At 46.6% G+C, this 16,378-nt stretch overlaps 2 protein-coding genes across 2 annotated transcripts in view; both read left to right on the forward strand.

Moving 5' to 3' along the window:
- LOC110197830 (uncharacterized) overlaps positions 1 to 15,259 on the forward strand; it is a 104,174-nt gene extending 88,915 nt beyond the window's left edge. The window contains 2 exon segments of the mRNA XM_078146450.1: positions 12,527 to 13,577; positions 13,579 to 15,259. Of these exon segments, the coding sequence (XP_078002576.1) occupies positions 12,527 to 13,577; positions 13,579 to 13,671 (1,144 nt within the window). The 3' untranslated portion in view covers positions 13,672 to 15,259.
- On the forward strand, positions 1,370 to 6,763 carry LOC110197768 (zinc finger protein 684-like). Its single transcript, XM_078146462.1, has 5 exons — positions 1,370 to 1,452; positions 3,594 to 3,683; positions 4,346 to 4,472; positions 5,511 to 5,609; positions 6,651 to 6,763. The coding sequence occupies exons 2-5, from the start codon at positions 3,633 to 3,635 to the stop codon at positions 6,665 to 6,667; spliced, it is 294 nt and encodes a 97-aa protein (XP_078002588.1). The 5' UTR covers positions 1,370 to 1,452; positions 3,594 to 3,632; the 3' UTR covers positions 6,668 to 6,763.
- Positions 15,260 to 16,378: the final 1,119 nt, after the last annotated feature.

The raw sequence follows: 16,378 nt of genomic DNA on the forward strand, positions 1-16,378 counted from the left end.
CTGATAAATACTAACAAAGAGATTTCTTCTTAATACTATGTAAACTCAGGCACGCTCTCTAAGGAATCTCGAACTCTCTTTCCCCCAAAGGGAGAAGCTATCAGAAGCCAGTCCTACAAGATCCAAATCCCTCTTTTCCCTAAAGGGGAAGAAAACCAGAGGAAGATGATGCCTGTGAAATTAAAGATCTTCATTAGGCAGGGAAATATGTGCCTGGGAGCAGACAGCCTAATGCTGAAGCAGCTAGAGCCAAGCAGAGGATGAGGAGGGCATGCATACTTTTCAGACAAAGGAGGCAGGAGAGGAGAAAGATAAGGAATCAGGCTGGTCCCAAGGAAGGGCAGGGCAGAGAGTGCCTAGTCTGATGGCTAGGGGGGAGCCAGGAAGCAGGGCAGTGAGGAGTTGCAGGGGTCAGAGCCTCTTGATACACAAGCAGTCCCAACAGTGGGAGGCTCGGGCACAAACGAGATGAGGGGGCGGCTCCAGAGCCCCAGGAACCACTGATGGGGCAGTCTGAAGATAAGGATGCCCCCAGGATCCAAGCTAAGGTGCGCAGCACAGCTGGGTGCACTCTGGGTCACTGCAAAGGATTGTTGGTATGTCAAGCTCTTAGTTCTCCTACAGCTCTTCTCGGTGACCTGGACAATCGGGGCGCTCAAGCAAACCCAGCTACCCAACCATAAGAAGTACAGATCAGACACCCTCAACCTATGCGTGGCAGCCAGACTGCCGGACACGCGCAGCTGGGCCACAACTACGGGCTTCCTGCCCATGCTAGGCACCCTGATATACACAAAAAAGCCTGAATGCCGGGAGCGAGAAGGGGAAAGACCCCGCCCCGCCCTGCCCTCCACTTTACACAGGCTACACTGGGGGACTCTAGTGGGGTCGGGCCACAGGAGACCGCGGAGCCTTCTGGGAAACGGAGTTCATCGTTGGTATGGGGATGGGGGGGGAAGGCTGAACTTCTTGTGCTGGGCTTTGTCACGGCACGCGCATGCGCAGCGCTCACCTAGGCTCCACTTCCCAGAGCCCTCCCGCTTCCCCTGCCTGCGCTTGGAGGCGCCCCTCTCCCCCACCCGCGCGCCACAGAAGGACTCTGGGAGTTGTAGTTCGCAGGTTGATGTCGGAGTGCTCAGATTGGCCTCCGCGGCTGGGGCCCTTTGTTCGCCGGAGGCTGAGGTCGGGTGAGTGAGGGCGGTCTAGAGGGGGGCGGGGCGGAGCCAGGGCCAAGCTGGGAGCCGTAGTCGGGGGGGGGGGAGCGAGGAGGGGGAGCAAGGTGGGGCGCGACCACGTGGGGGGCGTGGGGCGGGGTGGGGGAGGGCCTGGGGCTGCGCAGTCCGTGGGGGGTAGTCTCTGGGGGCGGGGCGCGGGGGTGTCAGGATCGAAGACTCGGAGGCGGAGGCGGAAGCTGTTTTTGGGCCTGTCTGGTCTTCGCTACCCATTTTGCAGGTGAGAACACTGAGGCTGGGAGAGGGCCAGGCGGAGAGCACAGAGGTGGGCTCTCAGGGGGCGGGGGAGGAAAAGGGAGAGCGCTAGCCTGGGGGTGGGGGTGTCCCCCAGGCCCCCTGGAGCACTGCATCATAGTCTGCTGGCTCCTCATCCTCCCTGCCCAGCCCTGCATCTCCTCGGCCCCCCTCCAGCCGGGCCGTGCGCGGCCCCCAGAGGCCCAGACTGGCTGGGGGGAGGCGAGCCGGGAGTGGCCTTCAAGGCTTTGCCCTCAGCTCTGCTTGGGTTCCTGTGGTTGATACAATGTATCAGTCTGTGTGGCCATTGTAACTCCAAGCAGCCGGGCCCCCAGGAGCCAGGCCAAGGTCATTCAAAGCCTGTGCTTCCAACTCTCCCCCCTGGCCCCCGGCTCTCTGAGTCACCTGAGCTGAGCCTTACAGTGCCCACCCCGGCTGCAGGAGCACCCCGCCCCCCCAGGCTGAGGGTGGCACAGGATGCTTGGGAGCTGGGATACCCCAGGAGAAGACATAGCTTCCCCGAGAACCCTCGCTGGGCCCGACGAATGGGAAGGGCAAAGGCTGGAACCCTGCTTCGAGCCCACATTCCCTTGGGCAAGGAGGGCACTTGGGAAGAATGAGGGAAACTGGGCCAGCGGTCCCTCTGCCCCCGCCAGCCAGTGCCGTGTGTCTGAAAGAAGGGACCCCTCTCCAGAGCCAGCCCCACCCAGCCTGAGCACAGGTCCCTAGCTGGGCTTCTGCCTTTGAGGCTTTGACTTGGTTTACCCTCCACACACACACACACACACACACACACACACACACACACACACACACACACACACACACACACACACACACACACACGAAAGCAAAACAAAAGCAGCAAACCCAAGTTGGTCTGAGAACCATCAGAGTAGCTCTAGGGATGAGCCTGGGCTCATGTCCCACTTGGGAAACTGTGTTGGTGGCCTTGTGTAAGTCATTTAACTTCTCTGGGTCCTGCTCTGTAACAGGAGGTGTTGGACTCAAAGGCCTCTGAGGCCCTTGCAGGCCTAGACCTGGGTTCCCTTGATCCCATGATCCATCTCTCTCTCTCCTCCCTCCCTCCCCCTGGGGAGTGCCTCCTCCCTCCCTTCCTTCCTCAGTGCCCCCTCAGTCTTTGTTGCTGGGTCATCTGACCAGGGCTGCTCTTCTTGCTTGGTTAGCACAGTACATAGTAGGTGCTTAATAAATGTTCCTTGACTGATAATCGAGTGATTTCCTCCCATACTGTGTAGCAGCCCCTCCCGTCTCCGGCTCCAGCCTGCAGCAGCCTCAGAGGGTTCCCTTCCCTCCCCCAGCATGTGTGTGGAGGCCGCCAGAACATCCCCCCTGTCCGTGGTTTCTGCCTCCTGCTGGTTAGACCTTGATGTACAACTGTCACACCACCCGAAATGTGCTGAGCGCCTTACAAATATTATCTCATTTGGTCCTCACACAACCTTGGGAAATGTGTACTATTATTGTTTCCATTTTACAGTCGAGGAAACTAAGGCAGGCAGAGATTAAGTGCCTTGTTCAGGGTCACACAAGTAGGCCCTCAAGCCCAGTGCTCTATCCTTTGTTCCACCTGGTAGCCTGTAAATAGAATTAGAAAAAACCTTTCCATTAAATGTCACAGAGCCTGAATCCAACCTGTGTATTACCTATTTCTTGTTTTTTTAATTTAATTTTTTTTATTTTTAGGCAATTGGGGTTAAGTGACTTGCCCAGGGTCACACAGCTAGTAAGTGTCAAATGTTTGGTCTGAACCTGGAGTTGAACTCTGGTCCTCCTGATTTCAGGGCCGGTGCTGTATCCACTGTGCCACATAGCTGCCCCAGTGTTACCTATTTCTGAGACTGGAGCTTTGTCCTTGGGTCTCCAGACAATGACTTTGGCCCTACTCTTTGATCTTGAGTGGCCTGACTCTCCCGGCCTCCCTGTGATGGGGGGCCAGAATCTGTCACCGTGTTTGTGTGCATGAATTTCTGCCTGGGGAGTTGGGGATCTAGGCGGTAGCCCTGGTCTGGCTTGGGGTAGCCCCGGCCTCCAGCCCGGGCCTGGCTCGGGGTAGCCCCAGCCTCTAGCCCTGGCCTGGCTCCTCAGCCCTTTTCCTTCCCACAGCTATTTCTCCTCAAGACTGCCCCCTCCCCAAGAGCAAGCATGGAGGAGGAGCAGAGAAGATGTTCTAGGCACCTGCCGCCCAGGATCCAGGTGAGTTGGCCAACCACCCCTTGTCTGTTTGGTCTGAAGTCTCCTTTCACCCATCATCCTTCACACTGTGTTCTGCTCATCTGTGGCCCATAAACCAGGATGATCTCTGGTCCTGAAGGGCTGAGATAGTTTAGTTTTTGGCCAGAGACTCTTAGCACACAGTTCCCTGTATGCAGTTGTTCAGCTGTGTCTGACTCTCCAGGACCCCCATTTGAGGTTTTTGGTAGAGATCCTGGAGTGGTTTGCCATTTCTTTCTCCAGTTCATTTTACAGATGAGGAAACTGAGGCAAACAGGGTAAAATGACTTGCCTAGGGTCACACAGCTACTAAGTGCTAGAGGCCAGATTTGAATTCATGTCCTCCTGACTCCAGGGTCGGAGCTCCATTCACTGCACCACCTAGCTACTCAGTACTACCTAACCTGCTTGTGGGTCATGAGTGCTTAATATTAAGTTACGTCTGAAATGTGGAGAGTTCCAGTGTGGAGATCTCGGATCTGAGTGTGCGCTCTCCTTTGGTGACTCAGTGGGATTTCCAGTGTACATTGCATGCAGTAAGGAAGGGAGGCTGCTAGGCGGCCAGCCAGCCAGTCTCCACCAGATGTAGGCCTCGCAGCTCTCCCTGAGGTGCGCACCCACTTGCTCTCTTCCCTGAGTTTCAGGAGTCGGTGACATTCAAGGACGTGGCTGTGAACTTCACCCAGGAGGAATGGCAGGAGCTGGACACTGCTCAGAGGGATCTCTACTGGGATGTCATGCTGGAGAACTATGAGAACCTTGTCTTCCTCGGTAACGGTGGCCCCGGCTTTGCAGCTCAGTCCCTAGGCTCTGTCCTCTATGTTCTTGGGGCCTCTGAAGGGCTTCCCTGAGGGGTTATCCTTACAGATTCACAGAGTGAGGCAGTATCCCCCCACCCTTCAGGGCCAGAAGACAGTGTTTCTGCTTTCTGACAGTCTTTATTTTGTCCTGTGAAAACAGGTGGCTGCATTGTTCTGGCCCTGGGCTGTATCTGCCTTACCTTATTCACTTTTGGGAGGAGGTGACTGACTTTTCTCCCCACATCACAGATTTGCGTCTAGGGTCCCCAAAGCTCCCATCTTCTTAGTACAGACTCTTCCTTGGAGCCCAGATCCACATGGGGCTTGTCCCCTAGGCCCAGCTTACAGGGGCCTAGAGAGCCCCCATGTATGACTCTGGGGATGAAAGCTTTTTCCTTTTCAGAGTAAGTCAGTGCACTCCAGGGATGGGTCACTGCATGTGTGACTGGACTCTGTTGTGGCATCTGGTTGATTTTCTTAGCTTCCCTCCCTCAGAGTGCTGTGTTGGGAAAGGGCTTGGGGAGGATATGGAAATGACTGAAATTTTAAAAAATCAACGAAACGCTTAAAATCCAAGAGCCGAGGTTGTGGGCTTCCCCCAGATTGTGCCGTGACCCTTGCCCGCCGAGATGGGCCAGCTGTGTCTAGATCTGGAATGAGGAGTTGCCAAGGGCAGGGGGTGTGGGAGCATCAGGTCCAGAAGAACAAGTTAGTGAAAGTCCAGAGACTGTCGGGGGGTGAGAAGGCAGCCGTTGCTCCTGGGACCTGGCCTGCTGTGATCAAGACCTGGGATGTGCTTGGGAGAGCGGCAGAGGGATGGGAGGAGGGCAGGCTTCCTCTGACACCTGCCTGCTCCTGGCCTGGTGCTGTTCCACATCTGCTGGGACCCTGTCTGGTGGGCTTCTCGGCAGAGGTTTGGGTCAGCGTAGGGTTCAGCTGAGCTCGGAACCCCAGGTTTAGAGCAGCCAGGCTCGAAGGTCGCCAGCACTGTCCGTTTCCATCCCATCAGCAGGGCTGCCAATTTCCAAACCGGATGTGCTCTGTCATTTGGAGAGGGGAGTGGCCCCCTGGATGCTGGAGGGAGATTTCCCAGGAGATGTCTTCCCAGGTGAGTGAGGGAGGTTGTCAGGTGGCCAATGAGCCTTCAGAAATGGTCAGTGGGCAGATGGCACCGCAGGCTGGAGGCCAGCAGGTGAAATTGGGAGCTTTCTAATAAAATCCATTTATTTAGGCATTTATTTAAAAAATTTCAGTTTTAAAAACATCATTAATGTTATTAATGAGATTATTCAACATAACAGCTGTATTAACAGAATAATATTAACACTGCATGTTATAGAATAATAACATTAAAATAATATAATTACTATAGTAATTTTATAAATATTAAATAGAAACTTGTTAGTTATTTGTGATTATAATCACCTCGCGACCCCTATGTGAAGGGGGAAAAATCAGAAAAGTAAAAGCCAGCCCCTTCTGAAAGCATATATCCCCCTGGCAGACCCCAGGGCCAGGCATCACAAGGATATGGGTTTGATGTCTTTGATTTACATTGTTGTATTCTGTTGGCTTTAGCTTGTGGTGGTTACCCAAGTCTTCCCAAAAGTCCTCATGTTCATCCAATAATATTCCATTTATCTCATGTACTACCATGTCTTTAGCCATTCCACAGTTGATGGGCACCCACTTTGCTGCCACCCAAAAAATGCTGCTGTGAATATTTTTGGTGTTTGTGGAACGGGCCATTGTGTCCTTGACCTCTGTGGGGTATGTGTCTGAGCAGCATCCTCAGGGTCAGCAGATTAGCCTGGCACTTCTTCACCCAATCAGAGAGCATTTAAGGACTTCCTATAGCCAGGCACCCCCCAGGAGCTCCCATTCTGATGGGAAGATGACATCACCATGTACCTGCCAGATATGGGATCTGAGTCTGGAAGGAGGCCAGGGCTGACCAGTGGTGCAGGTGAGGAGGGAAACATTCCAGGCATGAGGGACAGCCAGTCCAAAGGCCCTGAGGTGGGAGATGGAGTGTGGTGTGAGGCTAGGGAGTGGATGCTAGAGTATGTGGAGGGGAGTAAAGTATAAGCAGGATGGAAAGGGAGAAGGAGCCAGGTTGTGGATATCTGTTCTGTTTGGGGTGTCCTAGGGAGAAAAGGGGAGTGACCTGGTCATTGCTGTGCTGCAACCCAGTGGTGCAGAGAGAGACTTGAATCCCCAACCAAAAGGTGATTGCAAGAGTCCAGGCTGAGGTCATGGTGCCTCTAGGAGTGGCAAGAAGAGGTCCTGGAGGAGACAAAGATGAAGGTAGAAATGGTGGGCATTGGCCCTGGCCCGGCTAAGGCAGGGGAGGGAGCAGAAGGGGTGGCGGGAGACCCCCAAGGTGGGGGTCTCCGTGACTGGGAGCTTGGTGGTGCCGTGACAAGCACCTGGACAGCTCAGAAGAGGAGATGGTTGTAGGGGGAAGATAGAGAGCTGAGCTTTGGCCATTCTAGGATCAGAGATGCTCACGGTATAGCTAGCTTGCAGTGTCCAGTGGACAGTTGGGGAGGCAGACTAGGCTGGGCACATCGATCTGGGGAAATTCTTCATAGCGATGGTGACAGAACCCATGGGAGCTGATGAGAGCCCTGATGAGGGAGCGTCTCCAGAAAAGAATGGGGCCAGAACAGCCTCTGGGCTCTGGTGGAATTCCAGACTGTTGAGGGAGGAGTCCACAAAGAGGGCTGGGCATGTTCCTTCCTTGTCACGCACTGCCCCCTCTCTTCTCATCTCCACGTTGGGCAGCATTGGGCCAGACCTGGAGCTCTTTGGATTTTCACTCCTGTGAAAATCTTTGATCGGAGCCATTGTTTGTGTGGTTTCTAATGGTTTGCATTCTTTTGAGATCTGTCTGGTCACGTCCTTGACCTCTTTCATATCCATTGAGGAAGGCTCTTGGTCTCGTGTATCTGTGGTACTTCCTTATCGGTGATGATAGTAATAACACCTAATGTTCACATAGCGTGTACTGTAATTAGGTATCAGGCCCTTATCAGAGCTGTTTCATACCGCTTTGGTTTCATTTTGGCAAAAGCTTTTCAATTTCACGTAATTGAAATTGCCTGTGTTGTCTTACTCACTTGAATATCTAGTGTATGTTATTGTTACAGATCTTTGGAACTTGTCATCTAGTTGTAAAAGAAACAAAGCCTTTTAAATGGACAGAGAGGAAAAAAAAACCTCTCCCTCTTGTCTGGTTAAGAATTCACTCCCTCAGGGGCAGCTAGTTGGTGTAGTGGATAGAGCACCAGCCCTGAAGTCAGGAAGACCTGAGTTCAAATCTGCCCTCGGACCAAACACTTGACACTCACTAGCTGTGTGACCCTGGGCAAGTCACTTAACCTCAATTGCCTAAAAAAAAAAAAAAGAATTCACTCCCTTAGGGGCAGCTAGGTGGTGCAGTGGATACAGGACCAGCCCTCGAGTTGTCCTCAGACACATGATGCTTACCAGTTGTGTGACTCTGGGCAAGTCACTTAACCCCATTGCCTAGCCAAAAAAAAAAGAATTCACTCCCTCACCATAATCATGAGAGCTGCCAGCAAACAAGGTCATTTCTGTCATGAGAACTTCTAAAGGGTGTTATGGACTTGTGATGTAAGGACAGTAGAAGAGAGTTGTTAAGAGGGACCCTCACGAGGCCTGCCGCCCTTCCAAGCCTTCTCTGTCTCGCATCACAAGGCGGGGCTTCTTCCTGCCGAGCACGAGTGGCCCCATTCCAGCTTATTCTTCTCTTTAGTGCATGGCCCCCTGTGTCCCCCCACCTCACTCATCTTCAGTCTCGGTCTTCCCGACTCCTTCCTTACTGCCTGTAAACGCATCCATGTCTCCCCCATCCTCGGACTCTCATCACTGAACCATCTGTCTTTACCGACTGTTCCATGTCTCTTCCCCTTTGTGGCGTTATTTCTGATTATTTAATTCTTCATTTAGTTCTGCAAAAATCCTTGGTGAATGTTTGAGGGTCACACACTTCCCAGTAAGAGCCAAGAGTAGCATTTCTTTAGGACTTGGTTAGCCTGAGATCTAGAAATACTGGAATTTTTCTTATTTCTCTCGCACTCTTCTGTCATCAAAGCTATTTCTGGGTCCCCCAGACTGGTGATTTCCTTAGTGTGGGCCCTACACTATAGGGCATTCCTGGTGAGGACAGTAGCCTGCCCAGGGCTCACCTCCTGGTCAGCTCTTAGGGGTCCTGAGCTAAGAGCATGTCTGGGTGGGTCTTGAGAAGGGTGCATTCAAGAGATGTGGAGAGAGAAGCACCAGGGCAGATGTGAGGAGGGGGAGTGAGCCATCGAGGAAGACGTCAGGGTTGTGAACCTGGATCACTGGAAGGATGGTAGACGCCTTCCTGGAGATAGCGGCGAGGGGAGGGTTGGAGGTGAGGTGCCTGAGAGACAGCCAGGTCAGCATGTAGATCAGAATTGATCTACTTTGTCTTTTATGTTCATCTCTATCCCTTGTTTGGTCAAGACTTTTTAACCAAACTAATATTATGAAAGGAACCTCCTTCCTTTATCCTGTACTTTTTTCTTATGACTGAATGAATGAATGAAAAAACATTTCTTGAGTTTACTGTGTGCCAGGCATTGGTTTATGGGATTCAGATAGTTTTAAAAAATGGGTATTCAGATATTAAAAAAAGAGAGAGTCCCTGCCCACAAGGAGCTTAAATTCTAATGGGGAGAGTTAGTACACATAGAGAAATGGTGACCAGTAAAGGAAGTTTTGTTTTGGGGGAGTGTAACAAGGTTTGGCCTTGTGTTGGGGTTGAGGAAGACTGAAGAACACACGGTCAGGCAGATATTAAGATGGACTGAGGAGGCAGTGGGATGGAGTAGGAAGCTGGAACATGCTCAGATGTACAAGACCAGCCAGTAGGTATCGAAGGTTAACTTGGCTAGTCTGTACACAGTCAGTCAGCTGTGGGAGGCCCTGGTTGGAGAGTTCCAAAGGTGGGTGGATGAATGGATTGTGGGAACACCTAGCTGCGGAGGTCCAGGTCTCAGATCTGTTGTGAAGGTACTGATCCACGTAGGGAGGAGTAGTTCAACCGTGAATGGCTGGGGAACGAAACCATGGATTGACTCCCCATCACCATTTTCATCTTATTTGAGTGTTTAGTATAAGATGGTGATCTAAAAATACTTTCTGCCAAGCTGCTTCCTAGTTTTCCTAGCAGTCTTTATGAAATAGCGGGTCTTCCAGTCAGAAATTTTGTTCTTAGAATTATTCACTGGGCTGCTGTTTCTGGTTCATTCTGGTTTTGTTGATCTGCTTCTCTGGTTTTCAGTCAGTTCCACATGGTTTGAATGCCTACCACTTTGTAGTATAGTTTGAAGTCTGGAGTAAGTTTGAGGTCCATTTCTTTTGTACTTTTTTCATTCTTTCTCATGAGATTTTAGATCTTTGTTTTGCCAAGTGAATTCTGTCATTCTTTTGTTCAGTTCCATAAAGTATCCCCATGGTTATTTGTAGGGCACCAAATCTCTCACTTCATTTATGTAGTAACTCACTCTAATTGAGTTGGGTTTATAGCAAGGATGGCAGGAGGGCTCAACATTAAGAACATACATGAACTAATTAAATGTGTACACAGTAAAATCACATTATAATATCAGGAGATGCAGAAAGAAACTTTTGCTAAAATATAACATTCATTTATATGAAATATTCTGAATAGCAAGACCTGAAGGTGTCTTTGTTGTTCATTCATTCACTTCGGTCATGTTCAAATCTCTGTGACCTCATCTGGGGGTTTTCTTGGCAAAGATACTGGAGTGGTTTGCCATTTTCTTCTCCAGCTCATTTTACGGATGAGGAAACTGAGGCAAACAGGTTTCAGTGATTTGCCCAGGGTCACACAGCTAGTAAGCATCTGAGGCCAGATTTGAACTGTACAGTGATGTGTAAATCACTCAACCCTGTTTGCCTCAGTTCTTCATCTGTAAAATGAGCTGGAGAAGGAAACGGCAAACCGCTTCAATATCTTTGTCAAGAAAACTCCCAGATGAAGTCACGAAGAGTCAGACATGACTCAGTAACTTCCTGACTCTGGGCCCAGCACTCTATCTATTGTGGCACATCATTACTTGCAATTAAAAAACCCTGGAGACTTTCCCCATACAAGCAAGGGTAAAGCAAGAATTCTCTCTCTCTCCTTCTCTCTCTCTCTGTCTCTCTGTCTCTCTCTGTCTCTTTCTGTCTGTCTCTCTGTCTCTGTCTCTGTCTCTCTCTCTGTCTCTCTCTGTCTCTCTCTCCCTCTCTCTCTCTCTCCCTCTCTCTCTCTCTCTCTCTCTCTCTCTCTCTCTCTCTCTCTCTGTCTCTCTGTCTCTGTCTGTGTCTCTCTCCCTCTCCCTCTCTCCTCCCTTGTCATCCTCCACCCCTCTCCCCACTGTTATTTGATGTGGTTCTATAAATGTTAACTGTGTCACTAAGACGAGAAAGCAGAATTAATTAAAGACGTAATCATCGTCAGAGGAGAACAAGTTTCCCTGTGGGTAGGCAACATGATGCTATACCTAGAAAATTCCAGGGAATCTGTGGAGAAATGGATTAGGGTGATTAATAGCTTCAGTAAAGTAATGAGATATAAAATAAGTCCAGGGAAACCATCAGCATTTCTACAGAGTACTTAAGAAAACCCGGTGGAAGAGATTGGAGAAATTCCATTCTAAGACTTAACTTACCATGAGAAAAAAAAAATTGATCCAAGTGTAGCTACCCAACATTTTTAATAGAATTAAAGGAAGACAAATAATTACCAAGAGATTCAGTGCTTTCCCAAATTGTGTCGTGTGTCCTGAGCAGCTGTGTGACCTTGAGCAAGTCACTTATGTGCTCTCAGGTCACCTTTTACATCCGTAAAATGAAAAGACAATCTCCAAGAGCCTTTCAAACTGTGACCCTGTTCTGAGATGGCATGCCTCACATTGCTCAGACTTTAAACTGTATTTCTTTCATTTTCTTGTTCAAATGCCCTTGATTAGGAATTAGAAGATTCTTTCCAGAGGCCCAAGTTAGGCATAGCTAACATGCATAAGAGGAAATTTACCAGAATGCCGTTAGCAGATACATCATATCTCTTTCTCCTTGAATACAGTCATCTTTTTAAAAATCAGACATTTTATTTTCAGTTCTGAACTCTCCCTCCCTTCTTTTGACCTCTAGTCATTGAGAAGATAAGAAAAACAAAACCCATTACAAATGGTATAGTCATGCAAATTTATACACTTACCACATTTACCTCATGTTTTAGAATTTTAAAAAGCAGTCTTTTCCCAAGTGCTCTGCCAATAATTTTCTGCTTATATTAGTCAACTTCCTTCTTCCTAAAGTAAGATGAGATAAGCTTGTCTGACTAGTTTTCTAGGTTTGTCATCGTACTTGATGGAGGAAACAAAAACCTAAGGCCTATTTTGAAGCCATATCCTTTTTCCCAGTTCAGAGGACCGTGCATATTGACACTTGTTTGTTTCTTTCAGATTCACTTAGTTTGGAGATTAGGTGTGAAACCAAGGACTCAGCAGCAAATCAGGGTGATTGTACAGGGGTGTCCTCTAAGAAGAAATTCACAAAGGATGGTCCTTGGGATTTCAAGATAGAAGAAGCTTGGGAATTTGATGTCAGGTTAGAGAAACAGAAGGACCTGGGGGAGAAACCATCCAGACAAGTGGCAGCTTCTGACAGAGAATCTTCTAAGGTGAATGCCCAGGAATGTAAAATATTTGGGGAAAGTTTCAATCTGGGCTCATTCTTTGTACCACAAGAAGTACTTCCTACAGAAATGAATCAAGGTAAGCTCTTCACACAGTTTTCAGACCTGAGGAATCATAATGTAACATCCTTAGGGAAGAACTTTTCTAAGCACAATAAATGCAGAAAGCCCTTCACTTACCATCCAGATCTTATTGAATTCTATACAGTACACCCTGGAGACCAATCATATGTATGTAAAGAATGTGGGAAAACCTTCAGCCACAGGGGAAACCTTAACAAACATCAGAGAGTTCATACTGGAGAGAAACCTTTTGAGTGTATTGAATGTGGAGATACCTTTAGCCAGAGGAGAAACCTGAATGCACATCAGAGAATTCATACTGGAGAGAAACCACATGAATGTAATGAATGTGGGAAAGCCTTCACCCAAAGATCACATCTTACTCAACATCAGAGAAAGCATAATGGAAAGAAACCCTATAAATGCAGTGAATGTGGGAAAGCCTTCAACCACAAGGGAAACCTTAATAGACATCAGAGCATTCATACTGGAGAGAAGCCCTTTGAATGTAATGACTGTGGGAAAGCCTTCACCCAGAGAAGAGACCTCAATGCACATCAAAGAATCCACACTGGAGAAAAACCCTTTGAATGCACTGAATGTGGGAAAGCCTTCAACCTCCGGGGGAGCCTTAATCAGCACCAGAGAATCCACACAGGAGAGAAACCCTTTGAATGTAGTGAATGTGGGAAGGCCTTCAGACAGAGGGGATATCTTATTTATCATAAGAGAATTCATACTGGAGAGAAACCATTTAAATGCAATGAATGTGGGAAAGCCTTCAGACAGAGGGGCAATCTTAGTGAACACAAGAGAATCCACACGGGAGAGAAACCCTTTGAATGTAATCTTTGTGGGAAAGCCTTCCGAAATGCCTTATGCCTTACTCAACATCACAGAAGTCATACTGGAGAGAAACCCTTTGCTTGCAATGAATGTGGGAAAGCCTTCAACCATAGGAGAAACCTTAATAGACATCAGAGCATTCATACTGGAGAGAAAACTTTCGAATGCAATGAATGTGGGAAAGCTTTCAGCCAGAGAGGAGACCTCAATGCACATCAGAGAATTCATACTGGAGTGAAACCCTTTGCATGTAATGACTGTGGAAAAACCTTCAACCACAGGGGAAACCTTAATGTGCACCAGAGAATTCATACTGGAGAAAAGCCCTTCGAATGTAATGAATGTGGGAAAGCTTTCAGCCAAAGAGGAAGCCGTAACCAACACCAGATAATTCACACCAGAGAGAAACTCTTTTGAGTGCAGTGAATGTGGAAAAGCTTTCATATGTATGAACACGTTAATGAACATCAGAGAATTCGTCATGGAGAAAACATTCAAGTAATGAGTTGGAAGAAAGCTTCGTTTGAAGCCTTAGGAAACATCAGATAATTCATATGAATAAACAGCTTTATGAATGTAATGATCTTTGGAAACACTAGAGGATACTCTATCCCTCATCAAACATCAGAGATATCAGAATGTGAAGCAGCAGTGGGGACGTCATAATGTGGCTTCTACTTCCTAAAGAGCTGTTGCTCTCTGTTTTCTCTCTTGTGATTTCAGTCTCGGGACCATTTTTATCTCAGTAGGTATTTGGTAAGATGCCTCTATTTTCATTTTTGTAAATAATTTATGTAATATGGAGTCTAATTGTTCTTTAAATATTTGATAGAATTCACTTGTATGTGTATCTGGTGTTGTTCCTGTTCCTCCTCACCCCCACCTTGGGAGTTCGTTTATGGTTTATTCAAAGTCTGCGTCTTAGATCAATCTTTTTTTAGGCTCTCGACATCTTGTTCTGTTAATCTGGGTATTTTATATTTTTGTAAGTATTAATTTCATATAAGTTTTCAAGTTTTTGTCATGTAAATGGATGTAATAGTTTCTGAAAATGCATTTTATTTGTTGTGAATTCCTCCTGATCATTTAAAAAATTTTGTGATGTGGTTTTTCTCTTTTTCTTATCAGTTTAGCTAATGGTTTTCTGTTTCACTCATCTTTTTTTAAAATTTGCTGTATTATTTATTATCTCAATAGTTATTTTTGTTTGCAGTTTTGTTTATTCTTCTGTTTTCAGAATTTCTGTTTTTGTGTTCATATAAGGATTTTTACTTTATAGTTTTCTTAAAGTACAGGTCTAACTGAGTCACTTTCCTAATCAGTGAGCCCCAGGGGCTTTCTGTTGCCTCTGGGATCAGATCTAAGCTCCTCTGGCCTGCCTTCCCAGCCTGTGTGTCCATCCCCTTCTGGGCTGACCAGGCCAGCTTGGTTCCCTGCTCACCACTCTTCTCCTCCCTTTTTTGTGCCTTTCCCCCCTTCCCAGAAGGTGCTTCTACTTTGCCCTTGCCTCTGCCTTGTGGGAGACTTTACTTCCTTCAAAACTGCTCCAGACATGTCTCTACTTGAAGCCTTTCCTGATCCTCTCAGTACCTGAGGCTCTCTGGCTCTCTCATGTACTCTGTTTATTTTGTATACACTTATTTATATAATTGGTGTCTCCCCCAATAGAACGTAAGCTCCTTGAGGGCAGGGATGGTTTCATTCTTGTCTTTGAGTTCTCAGTGCTAGCATAGTGCCCGGCACTTGGGAGGCAGTCTCTAAAGACTATTGATTGATGAAATGTTTTCCTAGTTTAATTGCACGCTCAATTCATTTAATCTCGTTTTCTTTCTTGCTTGCTGATGTAGGTATTTCTTTATCTATACGTATATTTATAGCTGTTCCCCCCAAGGACCATCTTGGCTTCATCCCATAAGGTTTAGTATATTATGTTTTTTCATCATTTTCTTTGGTATAATTACTTTTCATATCATTTGTTTTTGACCCACTGATTTGTTAGCATTATATTATTGAAGTCAGAATACTTTCTTTAGATTTCCCTTATTAATTACAATTTTATTGAATTGTAGTCTGTAACAGATTTTTTTTAAGTCCACAAGTCCACCTTTTAAATTTTGTTTATGAGTTCTTTATGCCACTGTGTGTGAAGTTTTGTAAGACTGAAAAAAAATGTGTATTCTTTTTGATTCCCATTCAGTAGTCATCAATGGTCTGTCATGCCTAATTTTTTAATATTCTCTTCAGATCCTTAACTTTCTTTGTTTTGTAGCTTTCCCTCTGTCTTTGAGTCCTCAAAGATTACTGTTTTTCTGCCTAGCTCTCTGTATTTTAGCTAGCTTTTCCCTCTAAGACTTTAAATGCTATGCTGTTAAGTACATATATAGTTAATATTGACATTGTATCATGATCCGTGGTACCGCTGTGCATAATGTTTTCCCAGTTATCTCTTAACTGTATCTGTTTTTATTGTTGCTTTTATATTTGATCACAGTTGCTACTTCTAGTTTATTTTTTAATTCTGCTGAGACGTTGTTTATGCCCACTCATTTTAACTCTATGTGAACCTTTACATTTTAGGTGTTTCTCATAAACAACAACTTTTTGGATTTTCCTTTCTTGTTAAGTTTGCCACCCTCATCAGTTTATAGGTGACTTGTTTCTCTCATGAATAATGATACAGAAATGTTAAATAAAGTATAACCAAAGAGGCTACTGTAATATATTCCATTAATACCAAAAACAATAAAAATCAAATGACAAGGTCTATAGATACATAAAAAGCCTTTGACAGGAAACCAGCCCATTTGTATTACAAAACACTAAAATAAAAAGCATCAGAATAAATAGACCTTTACTTAATATGATAAATAGCATATCTAAAACCAAGAGCTAGCATTATTTATAGTGGCAAAATAATAGAAGCCTTTCCAGTAAGATCAGGAGCAAGACGAGGACATTCATCGTCACCACTATTATATCATTCTCAAAGTGCTAGTTGTGGCGTCAGAATAAGCATACCAGAGTGAGCAAAATTATCTCCATTCATGGAGGTTGTAATGATTTTCCTAAGAGAATCCCAGCTCCTCACTGAAAAATTAATTGAAACAATAACTTCAGTAAGTCAGAAGTATATAAAATAAACCTTAAAAACTCAGTATCTTCTTAGCAAATCCCAGGAGGAGATAGTAAAAGAAACTTCATTCAGGATA

This window comes from Phascolarctos cinereus, unplaced genomic scaffold, assembly GCF_003287225.1.
Source record: "Phascolarctos cinereus isolate Bilbo 61053 unplaced genomic scaffold, phaCin_HiC Scaffold_726;HRSCAF=1367, whole genome shotgun sequence".
Classification (NCBI taxonomy): Eukaryota; Metazoa; Chordata; class Mammalia; order Diprotodontia; family Phascolarctidae; genus Phascolarctos; species Phascolarctos cinereus.

Coding starts and splice junctions, on each gene's coding strand:
- LOC110197768 (XM_078146462.1), top strand. CDS start 3,633: ATGGAGGAGGAGCAGAGAAGATGTTCTAGGCACCTGCCGCCCAGGATC. Junction 3,684..4,345: donor ACCTGCCGCCCAGGATCCAG/GTGAGTTGGCCA, acceptor CCTGAGTTTCAG/GAGTCGGTGACATTCAAGGA. Junction 4,473..5,510: donor TGAGAACCTTGTCTTCCTCG/GTAACGGTGGCC, acceptor CCATCCCATCAG/CAGGGCTGCCAATTTCCAAA.